The 25,969-nt window shown below is 39.0% G+C and overlaps 1 protein-coding gene across 14 annotated transcripts in view; it reads right to left on the bottom strand.

Moving 5' to 3' along the window:
- MBNL1 (muscleblind like splicing regulator 1) overlaps positions 1–25,969 on the bottom strand; it is a 248,076-nt gene that overhangs the window by 115,096 nt on the left and 107,011 nt on the right. For 2 of the 14 annotated variants that reach the window (XM_020988946.2, XM_020988945.2), the window contains exon 2: positions 19,794–19,911. The exons of 11 other annotated variants lie outside the window; for them this stretch is intronic. In XM_020988946.2, the coding sequence (XP_020844605.1) occupies positions 19,794–19,799 (6 nt within the window). In that variant the 5' untranslated portion in view covers positions 19,800–19,911. Of the gene's footprint in view, positions 1–15,674; positions 16,409–19,793; positions 19,912–25,969 lie in introns of those variants that run through there. One more of the 14 variants, XM_078147509.1, reaches the window with a different exon arrangement.

The following is a 25,969-nucleotide window of genomic DNA, read 5'->3' as shown; positions in this document are numbered from 1 at the left end:
CTGTCCGCCAAAGAAGTTTAGCAAAAGCATTGCACAGGAGGACTGGGGAGAGAAGGGGCCAGAGACAAGTCAGTAGCAGGAAGATCAGGGAGGATTGCAGATTTTTAAGTCGCATCTCATCTGTTGCTTGGAGATCCCTAACTTGAATGGATAGGGCTGCCTTTAACTATGCAAATAATAATAGTATTTATTTTAATTTACTATTTCTTTCTAGGTGACAACTCTAAAAACGCTTTAGAGATATCTAAAATATCACAGAATAATAATGGGGTATGCATATTAAAAATTTGGAAACAGGAGAAATAGTCCCTTTTGTCCCTCCATATTTTAATAAATATTTATGGCAATGCGATTTGTAGAATTTGTATAATGCGTGTTTACATGATGGCTGCCCAAGAACACAGATACACCTGCAAAACACACAAAAGAAATCACCTGAGAATGATTTCTTAAGACATCAGTGTCTGACGACTGCCAAGATGAAAAATGAAGCATGTTGGAGGTGGTTCCTAACTAACACCACATAAGTTCATGCCAACGAGAAATTCTTGGTTACTGAGCTAAGGACCTAGAAGGCAGGCTTAGGCATTTTGCCTGGGGTTCAAAACAGGAATACTCCAGATGAATGAATGTGCATTTCTAAGATGTGTTTTGTATTATAAAGAAATGAAGTCAAATTTGGACTACAGAATGAAGTTGGAGAACCATTAATCGGCCTTTCTGTTAATCCAAAGGATCCGAATGCTAATGCACATAATAACATTTTAATAGCAATGCAGTGACTGTCTGCGATTAAGTCATAAAAAGCATGAAGAATTTAATCTGGTTATCATTAAAGCTTCACACAGTGCAAATCAACAAGAGAAAACCAAGAAAGAAGGACTGGGTAGGGCTTGGCCAGCCAAAGGTACTCCAGACCACTTTTATTAACTGTCAACCTATCAGCATTATTCTCTGTCTGCTGCCTATGGTTTCCCCCCAAACAATTCCATCTAGTTACCAATCATATGACCAAATGCATTGAAACTAAAATATTTATCCCTAAATTTTCTTTTTATGGAGATAATACTCATCCTAGGTGAATATATGTAGCTTAATTTTAGTCCTAGATTTCTGACCCAAATGGAAAATTACACACACATACTCACTCATGGAGACAAAGAGAAAGAGAGAGAAAGAGACAGAGACACAGAGAAAGAAAGACAGAGAGAGAGACAGAGACAGAGAGAGACAGAGAAAGAACTTTTACGGAACATGGGGATATTTTTTTCTTCCCTATAGTATATACTGAATAACAAAGTTTTTCTGAGCATTGATTTTTTTTAATATCAGTACTAACACAACGACATCCTGTTTTTAAGAAAGGGGAATGGATCAAAATAATTAATATTAAAGGGAAAAAATAAAGATAAAATGTAACCCACAAGGCTGCTCAGATGTGTTAAGCATAAAAGACACGATTGATGGCTTACACTGGAAAATAGCAGGAGCTTTCCTGCAAATGATAATAAAAGATTGTCTGATATTTTATTACCAGTGGATTTTATCTGTGGTTTTTACTCCATAATAAACATGTGCTTTCTCTGTGTTTTATCCCGTTCATTCAAGCACAACAAGGGAGTCTCAAGATTCAACTTAGTTTAATGTGAACAGTTAGGACCAATTTCACTAATTATTGACTGACTCTTTCACTAATAAGTTTCTATTCCCAAGCATATCATGGAGGACACAGCTGTATTTGAAGTTCACTGAGCTCTTAATGCCTTCTTAAGAATGTCATTTGATGAAAATATTGAATGAAAATGGCGGCCTGTTGCAAAATATAAGATATACAAATAGCCCAAACGTGCAAAATCCAGGTCCATTATCTAATGTATGATGGAATAAAGAAAGGTTGCTTTTTTTAAGATCAAGTTTTCATCTGAAAATATCAGGGCAAGTAATATGATGCAAATTATTGAGTAAATTCCATATTGATGAACCTTTCTGGAATTAAATCAATTCAGGCTTTATCAAAAACAAACATTTTTCTCCCTTGTCCTCCCTCTCTCTCTCTCTCTCCCCCTCTTTCCATATATGTGTGTGTGTGTGTGTGTGTGTGTATGTATGTGTGTGTGCATGTGTGTATATATATAGTATACATATGTGTGTATATATGTGTGTATGTGTATAATATATGTATATATATACATATATATGTATATATATATATGTATAATATATATATATATACACATATCTTTGTATATCTTGTTCTTTCCATATATTCTTTGGAAAAGATTTTTTTTTAAAAAGAATATTACTAAAGGTATGATTTTTCACATTTATGGTAATTACTACAAATCTTGAAATTTTTAAAATTTTGAAACTAAAGTAGATGTTACTTGTGCCCTTTAAAAAAATTCTAGACTAGTGCTTCAGTTTCACATCATGTACAAAAAGCTGGACAATTAATTGAAAAATCATTGCGGCATTCTACTTTAAGATTGGGTCCCTTACCATTTTTGCCTGTAACTGTATATTTATTTATCTTCTGACATTAGGAAAGCATGTCACTTGATGGGGAAATAAAAATTTTCGGTTGCCTCCAATCATTTTTAAAGGATGATATTGTATAGAAATCTTGGTATTTTTCATATTATTTAAGAATTTTATTTTTTTAAATGGTTATATAAAATGCAATTTTTAATTCATTTTGCCACAACCTTTGTAAGGATGAAGGAAAAAAATGAAGCTCTTTTTAAAAATTATTGCAAGTGCCTCAGGAAAATTACTGTAGCCAGAGAATCCTATTTCTTGAACACTCAGGTAAAAGCTGGTAAAAGTAGGAAGGCTTTATAAGCTTCCTACTCGAGGATCAGAAGAATAGAAACCTCTCTATCACCTTTATTTTTTCTTAGAAATTATGATTTTTCTTAAAAGAATTTCAGCAAATGAATTTAGCTCTTTTATTACTTTGAAGTTTTCGTCTAGAAAGGAAAATATATCCAATTCTGGTCCCAGTGACAGGATGCACAATAAACAATTTAATGATTCAATCCAACAACAAGATAACCTGATAGGTTACTCTATTATTGATCCTTTCGTAAAAATCTTTCCTAATCATTTTTCCCCCTCAGCAGCAGCATCAATTCATTTTGATGAATAATGCCCAGTTCTGCTCTTTAGGGTCTGAAAAATTTGTCACTAAATTCAGAATCAGTTTTTAATCACATGAATTCCTCACCTGAAAACAAAGTGAAAATCCACCTGTGCTACATAAAGGTGGTGTCTGATTTACCACTTGAGGGGACTTCAGAGAAAATTCCATTTGATTTCCTCATTTTCTAGAAAACTGAAGATTCAGGGAAGGGAAAGGATGTATCCAAAGTCACATAGGTCAGAAACTGAGCCAAGGTTCACCTCCGCGTTCTCTGACTTCAATCCTTATCCTGCTGATATCAGGCTTTTAGCCTGCTGATCACAACACTGGAAATTGGCTCTGTAAGCTTTTTTTTTCCAATAATTTTCCTGTCATTTTGAATGGTACTAAGGAAAAACCATGAAAATTACATTTTGAGTTATATGATAGTGCCTCAATATTTATTGTGAAATACAACTATAAGCCCCTAACTTCTAACCACTGGTTAGTGCCTGGTAAGTAGTCAATGACTAAAGCTTTTCAACCTCAGGGATGCAGTACAGTGAATATGACTAAGAGCATAAATAAGTGATGATGGCCATATTTAATAAAATTAACCCCTCAATCCTGTTTTTCCATACAACGACTCCATTGTCCATTGTTTTTTCTCCTCTCTCTTCCATTTTATTTTAAGTGATTTAGTTAAAGTTACATAGCTATCTACCCTCAAATTCAATTTTCTTCAACCACTATATGCCTATTTTTAGTTGGCACAGCTATATAAAGCATTCTTTAGTAAAATAAAATATTCCTTCAACAATCCATTGGATAAAATTGCCAAGGATTTGGATTGGTCAGTAATTGGCTGGCAGTATTCTCCAGCAGAATTCTTATTCTAATTTATTATACTGAGATTTCTTGGACTAAATCCAGTTAAGGAAACAATTACTCAGTGAGTAACTACTATGTATAAGGCACTGATGGAGTGGAGGAAGAAGAGGAAAAGCTACAAGGAGGAGAGGAGCTAGAAGAATAAAAAGGAGGAGAAATGAGAGGTGGAGGAAGAGAGGAGGAGGAAAAAGAGGATGAAGAGAAGGAGGAAGAGAAGAAGAATTTGTAGCGATGGCAGTAGTTGAAATCACACCACTTATCTGGATGATGTTAACAGTCTCATTAGGGGCATCTGATGTAAATGACAACTTTAATACAAAAAATAATATATTTAAGAAGAAATCCAAATAGTAATGGAAAAATCTATGACACAATAGATTGCCAGATGAACAAAGCAGACTAATTGCTCTATAGTCTCCTACAAATGTGAGCTTACTTCACACTGGGGTGATAAGGGAAGGGTTGTGTAAGGAAGATGGGTCTTACTAAATGGCTAAGTTCTGTCATTTCTTTGCAACACATTCTCAGAGCAGAAAAAAGTGCACCCAGAAAGTCACATCCAACCTTCTACTATTAGTGTGATTTTTTTTTTAAAAAAGAGTAAGATTCCGACAATTCTTTAAATGCCCCTAAATCTACATGAAATTGCAAATGGCCCAAATCATTTCCAGGGGAGAATTCCTCCTACACCAGGAATGTAGGTGCAGGTTATCAGGAGATTCTCCCTCTGCCTCAGACTGAGACTTTTCTTTCTTCAGAAGAAATACAGAGCAAATCAATAAAGAAAGGTCATTAGTAATGCAACTCCCTTCTGGTAGTCTGCTTCTGAATTTCTAAATGGAAAGAAAAGTGCATTTTAATGTGGATAGGAATTCTTTAAAGATTTAACAGTTTAACAAAAGAAGAGGACTATGGGACCTCCTGTGGATTTGTTTCCCCAGGCATGGAAAAAAAAAATCTCTCTTTAATGACATATCTCACTAGCTTTAGAAAAAAGTTTTCTGTTCTGATACATTAATTTGATAATTGAAGGAGACCAGTGTAAGTCATTATGTAACTGTCTTACCAATGTAACCAATGCATCATAATTCACTTAATGTCTAAAGAAGAGAGCAGAAAGTAAATAAACATTAATATAGAATCTACTATGCACCAGGCATTGTGTTAAGCCCTTTACAAATACTGTCTCGTGTGCTTTTCACAACAGCCATGTGAGGAAGGTGCTGTTATTATTATTCTTATTTCATACTTGAGGAAACTGGGGCAAACAGAGGTTAAGTGATTCACCCAGGGTCACAGCTAGTAAGTTTCTGAGGCTGGGTTTGAACTCAGGTCTTGCTGACTGCAGGTCCATGCTTTTATTAATTGCACCACCTAGCTAGCTGCCTCATGAAACAAAGAAGCTCTACCTGTAGCCTATTGAGATCAGGTGCATTTCACATAGCAGCTACTATAGTTTGGAGGTTGCCCAATGCATTGGTAAAATCAACACATTTACAAACCAGGCAGGACAAACACCCAAAACGTTTCCTAGATTTTCACAGCTTCTAAACTGGAATTGAGATGACCATTATCCCGTCAAAACATCCACTAAGCTTTCCATAATATAACTTGTGGAGGGGGCTGTTGCATATCTGAAGAAGAAACACTTCTACTATGTGTCTGTTGTGATAAAAAAAAATGTTCAAGGTAATCAGTGATAACACTATGATAATAACAATTAGAGTAATAACAAAAGCTGACGTTCATGCAGAATGTACATTTGGCAATGTCTTGCGAAACACTGCGATTTAGTCTGCACATCTTAATATACCCATTTTACAGATGAGGAAACTGAGAAGCTAAGAAAAGTCTTGCCCATGATCACTTAGCTACTTAGTATCATCTTCATGTGGAGATAATCAAAATAAATCATCTTAAATAAAATCAATCAAAATAAATCAATTGTGAGGAAAACAAGAGATTGAGTTAATATATTCCATCTATGGGGAATATTGGGCACAGAATTCTACTAATTGCACTTAGTTAATGCTCAATATTTAGTAAAATGGGGTAGAAGATTCTGGGAAAAACTGTACAATTAGATCTCAACTATTCCTGCCTTCTAATATGGATAATTTCCTAGCCCTAAGTATCTAATCATTAAGATATACCAGTATAGGGCCGAAATAATTTAATCATCTTTTTTTCAAGAAATACAATACATTTCATTTATCACTTCAATTTTCCTGCCATCCCCATCAGAGGGTCTATGATATTATTATTATTCCTAAATTACAGATGATGCAGAGAAATTAGATAAGTTATTCAAGACAACAGAACGAATTAATGGTTGAGCAGAAATAGGATCTAATTTCCCTAGTCCAAGGTCCTTTCCAAAAGATCTCATTATTTCCCAAGGCCTGAAACTTTCCTCCAGTTAATCTCAAAACAAAACAAAATGAAAAATCAGGAGCTTAGGTAGTGAAAAGATTATAATGTACAATTGGAAGGTTGTATTGCCTTTTCCAAATGTGTGATAAAACTCATGGCATATCTATATCACTTGAACAACAATGAAGAAATATGGCTAACTTATTTGTCGCATGAAGCTATGAATGTTTGCATTTTTATTCAACAAATATTGTGGACCTATTCAAGCTATATGAATCAGGGCACTATTGGTAACAACATTAAAAAATAGATTAGGAATCGGTCCTAAGGTATATATAACACCCCAACATAATTGCATAGTGTAATACTGTTATTCCAGTGGGCTTACGTTCATTGCACAAATAGCATTTACTTGGCAGAAAGATTAAAAAGCATAGACAGGTGTCTTTAAATATGCCATCACCAACAAGAAATATGCCCTTCCCAAGTGCAAATTATGGAGAGATCACTGTATGCCGAAATGATAAGGTAAGAAGCAAATGAAACCAGGGATTTTTTTTAAGTTCAAGGCATTTTAAGCTAAGGGTATGAAAATAGTTTGAGATTCATGGAAACAAAGACATTTGGCCCCGAAATTTTCATTCCTTTTCTCCTATTTTGTCAAGTATGCCTCATCACAGTCAGGAACACTGCCATCTACTGCTTATAAAGTCAATTGAATTCAACAAGTGTGCCTGGCCATTATTTAGTGAGGCAGTATGAATGGTGGATATGGAAGATCTGGGATCAAATCCTGCCTCAGACACTTACTAGATCAGTGACGCTCTGGGCCTTCATTCCTCCATCTATAAAATGAAAGTCACACTTAAAAGATGCTAAGAACCCTTTCCGGCTCTAAGTCTATGAGGCAGCTAGGTGGCGCTGTGCATAGAATACCAGATCTGGAGTTATACACACCTGAGTCAAATAGGACTTGGGACCCTGGACAAGTCACCCATGGCTGCCTCAGTTTCCTCATCTATAGAATGGGGATAAAACCAGAAATGTACCACCCCACAACGTTACAAGAATAAGAGGAAATATTTGTAAAGTGCTTTGCAATACTTGAAGTGCTATGTAAATGCCACCTACATGTAATTATACGTATATGTATATGTGCATATATACATATATGTGTATGTGTGTGTGTATATATATTTCTATAGATAGATGGATATAGATAAAGATAGAGATAAATTATCGCTGCTCTGTGGCAAGACCTTTCATTGAATGCATTCCTTCCCTGCAGACCCATAAACACAGTAGGGTATTGGTAATAATTATTCAGCATCGAAGAGGAACTAAGTACTAGAACACAGACTCCACACTCTAAGTTGTTTTTTTCTTTCAGTATAGACCCTGCCCCACTAGGATAATGAGGGTGAGTAAGTGGTGGTGATAGCTGGATCTATCAGAGTTCCTCAACTACACATTTCCATGACAACAAACACGACAAAGACTAGAAAAGAGGACGAACAGGCTACATTAAAATCCTCTTAGTCCATTAAGACGTAACTTGGGGTGTGAATGTAGGGAGCAGGGTTTCTTTCCAGAGCCATGTGAACTCACGCCTTTTGAGTTTTCTGTTTCCTGTATTACAAGGTTGTTCAAGATCTCCCAAAGGAGGGTGATTTGATGTACATGAATTAGAGAAAGGATAGTGTATAGTGATAGGTAGGTAGATGGATGGATGGATGGATGGATAGATAGACAGACAGACAGACAGATACATACATACATACAAGACAAATGGATGGATAGACAGTGGTAGATATAGAAGATAGGTAGAAGGAAAGATGGATGGATGGAGACAGACAGATAGATATAGATATATAGAAGACAAATGGATGGATAGATAGAGGTAGATACAGAAGATAGGTAGAAGGAAAGATGGATGGATGGATAGATGGATGGATGGATGGATGGTTGGATAGATGGATGGAGATAGACAGATAGATAGATATAGATATATAGAAGACAAACAGATGGATGGATAGATAGAGGTAGATACAGAAGATAGGTAGAAGGAAAGATGGAAAGAAGATGGATGGATGGATGGATGGATGGATGAATGGAGACAGACAGATAGATACAGATATATAGAAGACAAAAGATGGATGGATAGAGGTAGATACAGAAGATAGGTAGAAGGCAAGATGGAAGGATAGATGGATGGATGGATGGATGGATGGATGAATGGAGACAGACAGATAGATACAGATATATAGAAGACAAAAGATGGATGGATAGAGGTAGATACAGAAGATAGGTAGAAAGATATGGACGGATAGATGGATGGAGATGGATGGAGACAGACAGATAGATACAGATATATAGAGACAAAAGATGGATAGAGTAGATACAGAAGATAGTAGAAGCAAGATGATAGTGGAATGGAAAATGGATGGATGGATGGATGGATGGATGGAGACAGACAGATAGATACAGATATATAGAAGACAAAAGATGGATGGATAGAGGTAGATACAGAAGATAGGTAGAAGGCAAGATGATGGACAGAGAGATAAATAGATTGATGTTGAGCCAGTTATCACTCCTCAAATCATCTCAACGGCCCTCTTTAGGACAAGAAGAATCACAGACCCCAACTCCTTTTATACAATCAAGGAAGGAAAACTATTTATAGAGACACACAGAAAAAAAAGCTGCTTGATGCATTCAAGTATTTGAGGAAATAATATACTACGCTGGCATATTAAGCACTAAGTTCTTGAAAAGTTGGTTTTGATTTTTTAAAGATACTTCCATCAGACGGTATTGAAGCCATGTTTTTGGTTTCCTCAGGCACCGTGTCTCCGGACTGATATATAAAATGTATCAATCAATTGATCAACAAGCACTGATTAAAGGCCTACCATGTGACTGACTTTTAGGTGCTGGGCACACAAATACAAAGACTGAGATAATTCTTACCTGAAAGAACTGAACACTTCAAATTTATTTCGCCAATATAAAAAACAAATAAAAAATAACTCGAGTTTATAAGGCATAATGGTGGGGAAATCTTCAAAACCAATTGATCATCATAACATTAAAAAAACTGTTTCTGTAAATTTTTTTGGTCTAATTAGTCTATTTTATTTTGGTTTTTGGTTGGAGGAAAGAGGAGGGTGATTTCAAAATGGTAAGCAACTCCTGGTGTATAAACTCCCTCTGCACACAAAGATCAGAAACTAATTATCCACTTAGACTTGGAGATATTGTTAAGTGACTTGCCTATCACATAGGTCAGAGACATGACTTGAACACCAAGTGTATCTCAAAGCTGATTTCAACATCAATTTTTTTAAGTTGGGGTATGTTGATTGATTTCAGGGAGGTTCACGAACTTGGAACCACTCCATCTTTATTTTTACTAGCCTCTCACTCAAATTTGGTATTTCTTTTTATTATGAATGTAGGCAAAACAAAACAACAGTCTGAGAAGGTCTTCATAGGCTTCACCAGGATGGCAAAAGGTCCATGACACAGGAAAGGTTAAGACTTCCCTTTTCATATGAGACCCATCCTGATAACCTCAGTTTCTTATGTCCAAAAATTTACACTGCAACACTCTTGCATATGTTTTATACTGACTTATGTATGGACTAGTTCTCTGTTTTGATAGACTGTAATCTCCTGGAGGGCAGAGGCTGTTTCATTTTTATCTTTGTATACAACTCGACTACTCCACTTCCCCCAGCAAGCTGCTTAGCACAAAGTAGGCACTTTAATAAACATTTTGTTGGCTGCCTGATTCTTAACTCCAAGCTTGGCCTTCTAGTCAGAAATATAATATGTGTTGATTGAATTAAGTTGAACAACGTTTTAAATCAAATCAAATGAGGCCCTCCTTTTAAGGAGTTTAATGGGAAAACTTGGAGAAAATTGAGAGGAAAGGAATAAAGCCAATTAAGGTTTATAAAATAAGGAGCTGGGCTACTTTCCTAGAATATAGAGGTTTAGGGGATAAATAAATACAACATTAATAATAAACAAAACGTAATCCTAAAATTAAGGTCTGGGGTTAGATTTGGGGAAGACCCATCTTCCCAGAAGCATTCTACAAGCCTAGACTAGTAGAAGCACCTCGGTGGGGCACAAGTGGGCCTGAGGTTCATTTCTCTCTCCTTAAAAACCTGGGGTTTGAACTATGCCTTTGTTTCCCGTGTTCAAAGACATGGGACATCCTGGACTTGGTAATTAAATGATTACTCCTCCACTTCCCAACGTCCAGAGCTTCTGTGTCCTTAGACGTATGTAAAGGATCAAAAAGGGATGGTCCATGGTCAACTCAATAAGCTCACAGGGTGGCAAGTCTTTTGTGCAGACTGATTTGTATCTCTAGAGGAGATGGTAATGAATGGCTTAGACAGCTGAGGGTCATAGCCCCAAAGGTTGAAGAGATTCCAGAGCCTGTCTAGTATAACCTCCTATTTTACAGCTGTTGAAACTGAGGCCCATGGAGTTGGAGTGATTTGTCCAACGTCCCACTGCGGCAAAGGGTCAGAGGAAGGATTTGAATTTGGGTCCTCTGACAGTGCTACTATACTGTATTGCCTGGACCCTTGGATCTCACGTTTTGGGCTAGATTTATAAAAGGGAGTCTTTATTGCAAACTTGGCACTTTTCACTGCCTTCCCCTTTGGGGCCACCATGCAGAGAGCAAAGAGGTAAGAGAAGACCCCAACTCTGGGATACATTAATGGATGCCTTGCAGCAGAGGCTCACGGGAGTTGAACACCCTCTGACCCTCCAGGAACAAGAACATTCCTAGACGCTCCCTTCCTAGATCCCACCATGGCGTGCAGTGCGTATACTTGCTCTCAACCTTGTGGCCCCAGGAGAGGGGGGCTACCTTAGCTATTCACAAACACACGGATTTAATTAGTTCTCAAGCAGCAGCTGGCTGCCAACTTTGTTATAGTATAGCAGGGATTACTTCTCTCTCTCCAGTTCAGAGATTCTGCGAATTTATTCCAGGATCCTACAACATGGAGGAGGGGACCCAATAACACACATCACCCACCCCAAAATGAGCAAAAATAGAACCGGGCACAAGTTTGCACCATTTCATTTCTAGGAGGAAGAAAACAACACTCACTCAAGTACCCCAGTAGCCACAGATCTCAGGATTTTTGCAATACAGTAAACTTTCTTTGGTCAAAACATATTGTTTCAATAACATCCCATACTTGCTACCTAACTAAGAGTCACATACCGAATTGCCAAAATAAATAAAGAGCAGTCACAATGAAGGGAGAGAGACAAAAACTCTCTCAGAATAAATGTAGGAAAAATGTCTATGTCCATCTAAATGGACACATATTCACTTAATATCATGCACAGATGAGCAACCAGGTCATCTGACTTTGCTGTATCACACGTGTGTGTGTGTGTATGTGTGTGTGTGTGTGTGTGTGTGCCCCTAAAGTTCATCTTTTGCTCCGTATTGAATGATGAGCTGAAAAGAAAACTCATTTAATTCTAGGCTGCACTCTGCACATATAACAATTCACTGAATTCCATTCCAACTGTTACAAAACTGAAACTGGTCATTTGTTTTCAACTGCATCTGTATTTAATTAAAAGGATATATAGCAACAATGCAAACATCTCACTATAAAATATGAAAAATATGCTAACTCTTTGTAATTATATAGCATGCCCCAAAAGTTTTAGTGCCGGGTCAAGGGACTTTAAAGTGAACTACAACTTTTGGGATATGCTATCTTTCTGCTTCACACTGAAGTCACTGATTTCTCAGGCTCTGTGATGGAAATGTTTGCAGGCCAACAAGAAACGAAAAACGAACCAGTCTGATGATCTGACTTTGAGTATGAAGCAATAGCATGTTCTTTGGAGACCATTAGTGCCTCATACCAGCTAACAGTTAGTTTCATCATATCTTTACTGAGAGATCCCTAAGCAGCCCCTCCAGGTGCTGACAGCCAGGGCCCTAGTTCATAGCCGAGTACCCCATACATATCCATGATATTTAGTAAATAGCGTCTTCCATTTCTTGCTGTTTACAGGAAGGCAAATGCCTTCTTCTGATAATAATATTATCTACAAGAGCTTTTCATAGATTTCTTCTAAAATAGCACTACGCCAGATCTGAACTTAGGAAGATGAGTCTTCCTGATCCAGGGCCTGGTGCGCTACCCACTGTACCACCTACCTGCCCCATTTATTTATTTACTTTTTCTTATCTAACACAGGGTGAACTTCCTATATTTGCACACTGCTAATTTGTTGAATTTGGGGATTTAAATTTTCTGAAATATGCCAAATTACCAGTATCATTGACTGAAATAAACAGCCTGCCAGATGTCTTCTGCCAGATGTCTTCTAACTCCACAACAAAAGGCCTGCAGACTTTTGAAAATTAGGAACCAGGCTGTTGGGAATTGGGTTGGATTTCACAACTGTATCAGCTCTAACAGAAGATGATGACAGCCATGAGTAGTGAGACATGAGACAGTGGGAGTCCACAGATGCCTGCAAGAGGAGCCACTTCTCGGAAGAAATCCTTCTTGGCCAGCCAGGTTAGAGAAAAAAATAACCCAGTGTCAACAATGACCCTGAAAAAACTGGGGGAGGGGTAGAAGAAGAGGGAGGAGGGGGGAGCCGGCTACTTAGGGCATAGTTTTAATTAGTAGCTTTTTCTGGGTAATTTCAAGAAAAAAAGCAGTACTAGAGAACCTCAGGAAATGCCAGGCCCGATCGATCGACTTCTCTGACGTTTCTACTCGTACGTCCAAGTATTTAAGCAAATGAAAACCCACAGTGAAAGATGATGAGGCCTGTCTTCAGAACTTCAGGCACAAGCTAAGAGGTATTTTGACTTGGTCAAAGATCACTAGATTTGGAGAAGCCTTGGGTTCAATGCTGGGGTCTCCCGCCTGCCACATTCCTTCCCAGGGCCCTCCTTTCTTTGTCTACAAAATGAGAAGGTTAACCGCAAGAATCTTTTTTTAGCTCCAATTTCACTGTGCTAAGATTAGATTTACCTGTTCTATTCTGAACAATTAGTTATTCTGTCCTAGGTCTGAGTTTGTACATAAAATGAAGTGATGATACTAATTAGCAGAGTACATTTACAAAGAAATAATAATATTGGAACACTCAAAAATGCAAACCATACTCAAAAGTCTCAATAAGTGCCTAAATATCTTTCTAGCATTTTTTAAGAGATTTCTAAATCATATATTTTTTTCCAAAATCAATCATAAGGGTTTTATTTGTTGTTTTGTTTTGTTTTGTTTTTTGAAATGCACAAATGGTGAAAAAAAAAAGATCAGCCCCACTGGCATCATTCCCTTGGAAACAGAGGGTATGAGCAGAGGCGCTCATTCTACACAGCTTCCACCTCTGAGGAAATAATACATTTCAAAAAAGAGAAGACTGTTTTGTCCCTCGTCTGGATGACACAAAATGAAACAAGTGTGGATGCTCAAAAAGAGAAGCTGCCACCTTATTTTCCATCTTCTAATACTGAAGAGTCCAATGGACACTGATTTTGGTCCTGCAACTGCCATCGAGGCCATGGAAGGATGATTCATTCCATCGGTCAACACAAAACACTGTGTGAACATCAACAAGAAAATCAGTAAATATCCTGACAAGGGCATGAGTTTTCATTGTTCAATCATAGTAATTAGGAAAAGTTTTCTTTTCCTGCCTTAAAAATTCAATTACATCCTGGTTCATTTAAAGCAAAGTGCTTTAATTGCTCATTAAATGTAACACCTTGATCCCTGACACAGTGGAATCAAACAAGGAATTTGTCTATAAAACTCTTCGTTTGTTTGTTTTTAGAACAAGGAGCAGAGAGATGAGTTGACCGGCATGAGTGGTAATGTCTGACTGCCCCTGACCTCACCATGAGAGTGGGGAAGAAGGTATCTTAATGCCACTTCACAGATTATTCCCAGCATAAACAAGAGTTGTGACTCATAAATGGCACGAGGCCTGGTATTCAGAGTGGATGGCTCTACTGTGTTGCTTATGTTAATGTTGCTCCAGGGAACAGCAATACTTTCAAGATGGCCTCCATCCAGCTTCCATATTTATACATGTATTGACGAAACCATACCAAGGAAGAGGGGAAAGAAAATGAGGGGGGAGAGACAGAGTCAGAGACAGAGAGACAGAGAGAAGAGAAGGGAAGGGTGGAGAAGAGAACAGAACAGAACAGAAGAAAGCCAAAGTGAGTTTCCAATATCGCAGGCCATTTAAATGAAGCAGAAAATGGTAAGATACAAGTCCTATGTTGAATGTTGAGTTTTCATCAGACATAATTAATCCTTAGCATTCCTTAGCACTACCAAGCAGCGGACGCAAGACCTTTGACTTAAGAAAAATGGACTGATTACAGCACATGGGGCTAGAAATACTCATTCTGCTCATTTAAATAGCAGGTTAGGATCCAATGAGACATGAAATACTCCAACTGACTTCAGTGTTATGGGTGCACATTCCACCAAAAGGTATTGGGATACCCTCTTGACTCTATTAGATGAAGTATTTCATTTGGTGGTTTGGTTTTCTTTAACAAGTAGCTCAGGTTAAAGCAGAGTCCTCACCTTCGAACATACCATGTGGTGACATGGCCCTCTAGAGTGAACTAGGCTTGTCCCTGGAGGACAGGATATCATCACAGTTGTGCTCAAAACCTTTCTCTATTGACAGAACTTAGATTCCACCGCCATATCCATCAGAATTGAAGTTTTGCCACATTGTAGCAACATCAAGAAAAAAGAAGTTAAATACAACAGGGGAAAATAATCAAGTAACCTACCCTCCCTCCTTCCTTCCTTCCTTCCTTCCTTCCTTCCTTCCTTCCTTCCTTCCTTCCTTCCTTCCTTCCTTCATCCTCCACTCCAACGACTCCTCTAAGTAGGCTGAATGCAGAGATGTCAAAAAGAGGATTCAAAGAATGCCACAAGACAGGCTTAGAAGGGGAAAAAGACATCAATCTCTTTTTATTTCCAAAGCCAAGTTTGAATTCTGTTGTGACCCAAAGAACAGAAGAAGAATGTGGAAACTGTACCAAGAGTCAAAAATAGTGTAGCCCATGAAAAAACCAATGAGGAGCTTCACTGGCTCCATCGGTCAGTACCAAATTCCAAAGAATATGTTCCAGCTATCCATCTCCAACAAACGACAGTTAGACATCCTTTCAGAGCTGGAGAATGCTCTCCCCAGGGCTCTTAATCACTGCCCACAAACCCTAGAACAAACTTACCTTTTCATAGCTTCTGAGGAAGATTCCTGGTGCCTGGAAGATGCCTATGTCACACAGTCATTCTCTTCTTTCCAGTGTCTTAAAAGGTGGAAGAGAGTGGCCACATTCCAACACCTGCTACTACCACTGAATTGGAGCCTGGGAAGACTTTGGGGTTTGGACAGGGAGGGGGACTGAGCCACAGCCAAAGCTTGGGAAGCCTGAACAATTGAGCAGGTGTAAAGGGCATCTCAGCATCCAGCGTCCAGCACAGGAACTCAAATAGTGGCAGCAGGGGAAGGAACATGTCCTTCTCTCAAAAAGGCGGGAGTGGCTTAAGAAGGAATGAAGAAGGAAAGAAGGACCCGCCCACCAGAAAAGACCCTGGAAAAGGGAGAAGAGCCTTGTCATGTCAAGAGAGCTACAGAGTTTTAAAATTACGGCCCGGAAACTTCAGCTGAAAGGAAGAGAACAAAGAAGGCTGTGGAAATGAGCAGTTCTAGGATTCCCTTGCTAAAGTCAAAACCTGATGACAACAATGACTCACACATCCGTAGTGCTTAGAGGCTCACAAAGCACTTTCCTCACAACAACCCCGGGAGGGTGGAAGTTCAAGTCCTATTTTCCCCATTTAACAGATAAGGAAACTGAGGCACAGGGTTGAGGAAGTGGCTTGTCCAAGGTCATACAGCTAATGTGGGATTCCAACCCAGACCTTTGCTAATTCCAGCTGTTTTTCCGCTTCTTCATGGCTGCACAGCCAAGAATAAACATAACAGCATACTTACTTAGATAAACTTTACAGCATACTTACTTAGTGAACAGATATGAAACAAGTGAAAAAACTCCTAGTTCCAAAACTTATAACAAGGCTGAGTAACTTTTTCTTTGTTAAGGAAAAAAAGGAGCAAGATGGACAACAAAGACTATAGGGGAGTTGAGGGGGAAAAATGGTATGGCCTAGGTTGTAGAGTTGGCCTCAAAGTCAGGAAGACCTGGGTTCAAGTCCCACCTTTGACATAAACCGAGGGGTGATCCTGTGCTCTGGGCAACTCTCTGAGGCCTTACATCGCAGAGAGGGTGATCACCAGTGCTGGGAGAGGGGTTCTCCTCATCAAGAGAGATAACACAGCAAGTCTCTGTCCTACAGAAGTAGAGATTATTTGAGTTGAGTTTGTTTGAGGGGTGGGAGCAGGGTTGAAGGCAAGAAGGAGAGGAACATTTAATAAGTGGACTCAGTTGGTTTGTCAAATAAACAATACTGAAGACAATGGAAGAAAAAATGTGGAGTCAAAAGAATGCTGGATCGGGAGGCCCCAGAGCTCGATTCAAATCCCAGCTCTGCTCCTTATTACCACTGTGACCTTGGATAAGCCATTGTCCAGCTTTGCATCTCAGTTCCCTCACAAAAAGCATGAAGTAGTTGGGCTAGATGACCTTTGGGACCCCTTCCAGGTCTAAATCAGAACCTTCTAATCAAACTTTACTGAATAAAAATAAAAATGTTTATAATATTTTTAAATTCTGCATTATGGGGTGATTAAGGGGCAAAGGGCCACAGGAAGCAATAGAGAGGAATGAAGAGAAAGATGGGGAAGGAGAGACTGCTCTGCAGAGAAGGAAACACCAAACAAAGGGGTGGAAGGACAGAGGGAAATAGGTTAAAAAGTAGAGGAAAAGGGAGAGAGAGACAGTCAACATGTTTGAAAGAATTAGTCATATCAACAACTCTGCTATCTTAGGATATGATTTCACTTGGAATTCAATTAGCCAATTGTCTGGTTTTCCTAGTGCATTCAACTCCTCTTTATTGTTCAAAAGTTCACTCCCCCAATAAGACAATAAGATGGCAATGCATGTTTGAAACACCTCACTCATTTGTCCTCATGACAAATATTGCCCTCAATATTTGGTACATTTCCATAGAGAGTTGGCCTCAAAGTTAGGAAGAGCTGGGTTCTTGAACCCACCTTGTATACTTTTGTCCTTGTAAAACTATGTCTACAGAAGAGGCAGTTTTCAGGGCAAAACCTCCATTGGATTCAGAAAGACACTGAGAACCAATTAAATTCTAAGCAAGCAAAACAATTATGCTACGCCTTTTAAGGGATGACCTATTACTTCAAATAGGGAAAGAATTTTGAATTATTCACTGTATCTTTTTTTTTTTAATTAGGCAATACACATTCTGATGATCTGGTACAATGGGAAGAAGCATGGCTCTGAATTCAAATCCTCTATTATTTACTCTACTCTCTAGGTGGCCATGGGTAAATCATTTGACATCTCTGAGATAGTTTTCTCATCCATAAAATGAAGAAATTGGACAAGTTTACCTTTTAGGTCCCTCCTCTCTCTGGATTTATGTTCCCTAAAACCCAAAGGTTTATTTTGTGGTATTGTTCCAAATTAAATATAAAAATGAAAGATATTGCAATTGATTCTTTCATGGGTGGTACTTTGGATAAGAACAGTACTAGCTATTCAGTACCAGGGATCTTGTTTGATTTTAACCAAATCCAACTAGTAATTTCTAAGTTTGTTCTCAGATAGGCCATGCTAGTCTTATATGTTGATTAAACATCACAAAGTCACTTTAATCAGCAAAATATACTGAGCAGCAGATTGGGGATGGGGGGAGGAAGAATATTACTATGTGGCAAAGTATGGGTTAATTAACTAATCACCCGATATACATGGCATCTGAAGGATGGCTTCCCTTGATTTCACAAAGAGAGATACCTGGCATACTTATCTGATCAATGTGCTACTATTAAATTAATTTCCACAAGGTTTACATGCATGTGGAGATACTAAATGAAATCCAGGCAACAACAAATACGATCCTGATTCTTCAAATGTCTAAAAACCACCCTTAAAATGAGTTGGTTTCAGGGATGCCTTATGTGGCCGTGGGGAGCAAGAGGTCCCTTCTAATGGCTGCTCTCATCAATGCACATCTTAGTAAAATGACGACAAAATTCCGTAGACTCTAGCATCCTGGAGCACATGAATCTCCATTAATTTCTCTTCTCTCCCAACTGATAGACTAAATGTTTTGGGGAACGAATGGGAATTGTACTTGGTCTCACTCGATGAAGTAGCTTGTATATTGCACATGTAATGCACTGGGGACCGTGTCGCTCTTTGTATCTGTGTATCCAGCCCCTAACACAGTAAGCAAAGAATAGGTGATTAATAAATGCTTGTTGGTTAATTAATTTGTCCCAAATCATAGAATTCCAGAGCCAGAAGAGGTCATCTGAGATCGTTATCATACAGCTTAGGAAACTGAAGCCTGGAGAACTGACACGATTGTCCAAGATGGAGCATGACGTAGAGGTAAGGACCAAGGGGCCAGGAACCAGAGACCTTCAAAACTCAGGTTGACTTGGAAAAGTCACTTTGCTCCAGGCTTCAGCTTCCTTGTCTCTAAAGTGATGGGATTATAGGAAATGATCTTGAAGATGTCTTTATTGTTAAATCTTATGATACTGCCAACACAGATAGCCCACAATTGAGTAAGCATACAGCTAATTAGCAAACAAAAAGAACATCTGAATAACAACATAAGCCAGCCAGAAGATTGACAATAAACAGTAACCCACTTTCTCATTTCAATGACCCATCTCAAGCACTTCATCCATTTCCTTTGAAAACTCTTCTTCAATTGAAAACAACTAAGCCTATCCATCAATTCTCCTGAGCTTCTTTAGCAGAATTGTGCCTATTTCTTACTTGAAAACAACATAATTTATGATATTGGTAAAAAAGCAAGATACCTTTCTCTTTTGCCCCCCAAAGAATTGTCCTCACAAGAAGTCAAGATAGTTTCATTGTCTCTCTGAATCATGTGAATAAAAAATACAATTATCATGTAGAAGCTATTCATTGACACAACATCCTTCATTTCTAGACCCCTCAAACATCTTGACCATGAGCTGTACAGGATACTGATTTGTGAGTAATATTATACAAGCATAATAGAGGTATGGTCAAATATACCAAAATTATCTCTTTACTCTAAGACTAGACATCATGAGTTATTTTTTAGTCCCTTTTTGAAGCCACCACTTGAAAGCCCTGACCCATCAGCATCTTATCATGCTGACTCCCCAATCACAGACCTGATTCACTCACCAGCATCCTTTAGCCACCTCCATGCTTTATCTTCAAGATATAAGATACGGCTTCCTCTCGCCAGGGTGCCATGTTAAGGATCCAGAAGGTGCCCCTGAACCCATCTCCTGAGTGGCTGCTGCAGTACCAAGAGTAAAGGATATGCCAAGTCAGCCACTTTCCCTTGGCCAGCAAAAGGAGAAGCAGCAGCAGCAGCAGCAGTAGCTGGGGCAGACTGTCCAGACCCACCTCCTTGCAGGATGCTAGCCAAAGCAATCTTGTTTACCTAGAGAGACTGTACATGTTCTCTTGTACTATTTCCTAAAATAGTCCCAAACAGGTGCTTCCCTTTCCCTGATCATGCTGGAAATCTGTTCCCATGTTAATCTGATAGGTACATTGCTATAAAAAAACACTGTTACTAGGAAAATTCTGAGCGTTTTAAGTTTCACTTATTTGAAGGAAACAGCAAGGAGAACATGATTTTTTTGGCATGCAAGTGGAAAGAACGGTAACTTCCTATTAATGGAAAAAAAAGAAGAGGCCCTTTCCATTGAGGCAACCATGATACCACATTCATTGTTTGTAGCACTTTGCTCAGGGCACTGTGCCTACTCTATCTTTGTGGTGAAGAAGCACTTGATACAAATGTTCAATTTGTTGCCATTTTTTACCACTCCTGGAACATAGGTTAGCAGCAAGCATCCGAATCGTTATCTTACTTGGACACAGGGACTGGGCAAAGATTCCTTCGCTCCTACATTTTGCTGCCACCCTCATGTTATCCATTTAAAACTTCTTTTGTCCATGGCACTGAGTTCATTGGGCAGCTAGAAGAATATGGTGGGAAAACAAAGCAAAACGTAACAGTTTTTAAGAAGGCATTGTCTCGACTCACCATGTGATATTACGTATTTCTAAAAATTTAAAAAAAAAAAAGACAAGCATGTTTGTTCAAAAAACCGCTGGAGAAATTTAAACCTAAACCATTGATCGGAGAACAAGGGGACTGGACAGGAATCGAGATAATCACTTCACCAATCAAGAGGTTTTTGGGGAAAGAATGTCAATATCAAGGAAATCCTGTCTCCTTGGTAGAGGAATGTGACACCTCATTAGCACGACAGAAAAAGTTAGGTCCATATACTTTGAGGACAATGCAGTTGCAAATGTATTCACTCATGTTTTCAATATTACTTTGCATCCCGATCTTGTTTTTCCTTTATCTCAGAGTTGACTTTGCTGAGGATTGCCTAAATGACAAATAATTTGCATAACTCAGAATTTAAATCTGGTAAAACCATTCAAAGAATTTCTCCTTCTACTTTTCTTTTTGTGGGAGGGAATGGAAATTTGGTTGTATACAAAGGGGTTGAAGCATGTATTCAGTCTCCAAAGAAGGATGTGACATCCCATAACCACCCCGTTCACTCGCTGTAAAAAAAAAAAAAAAAAGAAAAAAAAAAGAAAACTTGTTTAAGCTTGATTGTGAAAGAACAAGCCCGGGGCGACAGTCTGAACAAAATGATTGGTGCAACTCTGCTGACTTGCTTAATGACTAAGTAAATGGAAAGTATTATGCGATCCTTTACCTCTTAGTGCCAGTGACCAATCTCAACGACAAGACTGTTTCAGAGAAGGCGGCAAACTACACAGATGGAGGGGCTTGGCTCATACAGGAGTTCATTATGTCCGGGAAATCACAAGTGCAACCTTCAGCCCTCTTCCTGTATGATCCCTACATACAATCCCTACAGAATCCCTATGGCAATGATATCAGTCATACTACAGCGTTAATAAAATATTCATTTCCATATCAATGAGTCTATGCTTACCATTCATGTTCTGGGACCCCAAGGCGCTCCCATCAGCCTTGCAGTAAACTGGTCACTTGGATTTTGTAATTGCATTTGTTAAGGGTACTCAGGGCTTCCAGCTTTCAGGATGCCCACAAAACAAAACCAGACCACTGAGGATCTCAGAAAATGCTGTAATAAACATGCTTAAATGGACATTTAATATAGAATCTAATGTCCCTTCCCTAATAATAATAATAATAATAATAATAATAGCACAGCTAATATTTGTTTTAAAAACAGTATCTCATTTTATTCTCATAACAACTCTGTGAGGGGTTATCATTATCCCCCTGTTTGGATGGGCAAACTGAGGCTGAGAGAAATTAAGTGAATTGCCCTGCCAGGTTCACAAAGTAAAGTAAGTCTCTGAGGCTAAGTTATAAAGCAAGTCTTCCTGACCCCAAGTCTAATATCTTATCTAGTACTTCACCTAACTGTTTAGGCTAAGAAGGGAGTTTCATATGACCTAGGAGAAACACAGAAAGCATACAGATTGAGATACTTTGGGGATGAAGATATCTGTTTGGAGACACTGGTGCTATACAGACTCTCCGGTGAGTTTGATTCAACATCTCCAAAGGCCGAAGAGATTTTAGTTAGAATGCAAAATAAGCCCATTTAAGACCTCCTTGGCAAAACTCCAAGTCATTTGGATAATGCCAAAATTTACTCACCTTTTTTCACTTGGAAGGGAGCCTAATAACCTTCTGGAATCATTGTGAGTTTTCTCTATTTGACCTACATCCCTAAAGCTGGCCTTGAGGTTTGGAAGTCCCATAGCTGAACTGAAGTGCAAAGAAATGAATCCGTACCTAACCACAAGTCATAGGGCATTCCTAAGAGATGTACCTAATGATGCTGAATTTAGATGTCTAGTGGCCTGGAGTTAGCGAGAAGAACGTGGAATATATTACTCATTACCTTTATGGAAAGAAGATGATAGATGTTGTTTTACAGAAGCTCTGGACAATCTTGTACAATTCCTGGCATTTATAGAATGACCTAAGATTTACAGAGGGCTTTATCTCATTGAGAACAACCTGAAATGCAGATTACATGGGGATTAACACTCCCATTTTACCAATAACAAAACTTGTTATCAGGATTCTCTGAGAATCAGAGATCCTGAGCATCTTCCTCATGCCCACAAAGCTAGTGAGGGCAGTGGCATTCAAACTCAATTCTCTCCTGACTCCAAAGCTAGTACTCTTCCCATGAAAACTTTCTGCCTTCTCTTCTGCCTCTGATGCTTTTCGTGAAGTCGCTACAAAATGCTAGCCAGAGGACCTAGCTGAAAGGCCAAATGATCTCCCATCCTACTCCAAATGCTGAATTAAAGCAAAATTACTCAGAAATCCCCAAAAAGAACAGGCTGTTTTCTTAAGGAAAAGTATATCCTTAAGAAAGGATGCTGTAAGAGAGAAGCTCAACCCACTTGGTTGAGTAGTCCAAGTTCATAAAAAGCAGCTGATTTTGCTCCTCTGTCTGTCTCTGGTAGCGAAGGGCCTTAGTCTGGGCCTGGTCAATAGCAAGAGGCATCAGTAATGGGGAGGCCCATCAACAACATTCTGAGAAACTATTTCTTGAAAGAGGATGTTATTATCGAGCTGCCAGTAAAAGCTACGCCCCTGCAGCCTCGGAGGAGGAGGACCACAGTAAGAAGACCTTCTCTGCCCGATGGACATAGACTCCTGCCAACTGCATTTCACCTGGGGCCCCTTGAATGCAGCCAGGAAGAACCATGTTAGACAGAAGTTCTAACGCCCCCAGTTCCTGAGAGGGAAAGGCGTGCAATGACTTCTTCAGCTCATTATCCTCAGGGCACTTGGCAACTCCCTGGTTCTACTCAGTGCTGCTCTCCAACGTGGTATGATGGGACAGCTAAGTGGTACAGTGCACAGAGTGCACTGCCAGGCCAGGAAGACTTCTCCTCAGTTCAACTCCAGCCTCAGACATTTACTAGCTGCGTGACCCTGGGCAAGTCATTCAACCCTGTTTGCCTCAGTTGCCTCAACTGTAAAATGACCTGGAGAAGGAAATGGAAAACTACTGTTGTATCTTTGCCAAGAAAACCCCAAATGGGGTTACAAAGAGTCAGACAAAAGTGAAATGACTGAACTACAACAAGAACATGGGGAAAGTAGAGACTCTAGGCTCAAGGACACAAGTTCAAATCCCATCTAGAACACATAATACCTATGAGAACTTGGGCAAGTCACAACCCCCTTAGGCTTGAGTAAAGAGCGGTTGGAATAGATGGATAGATGATAGATGGAAAGACAAGTAGGCAGATAAATAAATAGATGATAATAGCACAGGATAGACAGAATCAATGACAGGACAGGATAGATAGATAGATACAGAGACAGACAGACAGATAGACAGGATAGATGGAAAGAGATTTTTAAAAAGCACTTTCTGAGGATTCACCATGCAGCCTCTCAGCCAGCCCGTGTGATAAGCAAAGTAGATATAGATAGAAGCAAACAAGATGGTTCGGTTCAATTTTAAGAGTTCTTTACCCTGAAGTGGCCAGTTTCATGTACATATGGAGCTGTTAATCCCACTCTAGAAGTGTGCACCAGAAAGGAAATGTCTCCTATTTATTACTTCTGTTAGAGATGTGACCAGAGCCTCAAATCTCTCTCTTTTTTTAATAAAGAGAAGGAAAATCAAGAGCCCCCATATTTGGACCTCCTCAAATACTGTGGCCCAGAGGAAGGGCTCCTACATTTGGGAGGGAGAGGGCGGACCTTCTGGTCCGTTACCTCTGTGACCTTGAGTGAGTTATCGATCTTCTCTGGGCCTCAGTTTCCTCATCTCAAAAATGGGAGGTTGACCTAGAAGGCCTCCCAAGTCTTGCAGCTCTAAATCCGTGATCCGATGATCCAGGATTTATACCATTAGCTGGAATAGATGATTTTTAGCAATTTCTCATGTAGCAACTCCATCCACAAAAACACATAGATAACTCTTCTGCAACTGATAGTTTCAGAAAGTAGCCTGTGACATTCTCAGATAAGTGACTTACTCAAGAACACACAGCTAGTACATGTAAGTAGTAAGACTTGAACCCAGCCCTCTCTCCACTATACCAACCTGCCTCTTATATCGCTATATATTGTGGGTCATACCACAAGGGCCATACATTTTTTGCTTAGTAAAAATCCCCAATGACCTTGCCAAGGAAAATAAAACAAAACAAAGAGATGGGGAGGGGGGAACAGCAAATGCAATTCCATTGCTATTTTGCCAGAATACTTAGGGATTTTTTTCTTACATGTTTTCTATGAATTGCCTACAGGGAAACGATCGTATTTGCAGAAATACTCATTAAAATTGAAGTGGGAGTGGAGGGTGAAGGAGGGGGGAGGAAGATGAGTTGCTCTCTTTAGTCAAAAGGAAAAGGCATGACTCATAATTTTCAATCCCAACATGCTTCACATCTAGTTCAAGATGTTTGAGTCACTTATTTTATTTTCCAACATATATAACTGTTTCAAAGTTTAATTTGTTTTGAGGGAAATACTTTTCACTTTTCCATGTTTTAACAGTTTTCACTCAAGTCAAGTCCATGGGGTTAATGCGTGTGAGCCAGTCCTTTATTTTTTCAGGCCCTTCTTAATCCACCATGACAGGCTCCCTCTACTTTTCTTTCTATCTATTCCTTCCATAAACTTTCTATTTGGCTATTTTATCTGGTCAGTCACATTCTGTTTTTAGGCTTGGGCAGCTCCTCGCCCTCTTAGCTCATTTCTTTCTTTCTGCACTCACACTTCCAATTCCACATTCCTGTTTTAAATACTTCTTCCTTTTTTTTTTTGTTTCTGGCCTTCCAGAAGTGACTAATCTTCCTGTTATTCCACTCTGTCAGATTTTCCTCCCCAGTGTTCTCATGGGGTTGAGGAATACTGACTTTTCAGCATCTTCTTCAGGAATTTTCCTTCTACCTCATTCATGTTACTTTTTTCTATTTTCAGCATTTGAAAACAGACAGTGTTTATTTGCAAACTTTTTTTGGTTCACTTCTTGCACTCTTTTTTTTTTTGGTGACTTCTTGCACTTTGTAAGAGTGTACAATCAGGCCAAGTCAAAATACCACCCCTTCTTTCCACTGGAACGATTCAAGGATGAATTTGTTACCAACAAGTCAAATTGAGCCCAAAATCTGGGACTGTCAGAAGCTGCAAGTATAAGAACACAATTTTCATTCCCATTCCCTGATAAGGAGCTCCAGGAGAGAAGACATAAAAGGCCTTTATTCCTGGGCCCCTTTCTCCCTACAATGCCACTTTTACTTGATGAAATGCACGTTAAATCGACTTCTAGAAATAATAT

The sequence above is a fragment of the Phascolarctos cinereus genome, unplaced genomic scaffold (genome assembly GCF_003287225.1).
Source record: "Phascolarctos cinereus isolate Bilbo 61053 unplaced genomic scaffold, phaCin_HiC Scaffold_7;HRSCAF=346, whole genome shotgun sequence".
Taxonomy (NCBI): Eukaryota; Metazoa; Chordata; class Mammalia; order Diprotodontia; family Phascolarctidae; genus Phascolarctos; species Phascolarctos cinereus.
The sequence above is the reverse complement of the archived record's forward strand: the minus strand, read 5'-3'. Positions and strand labels throughout refer to the sequence as shown.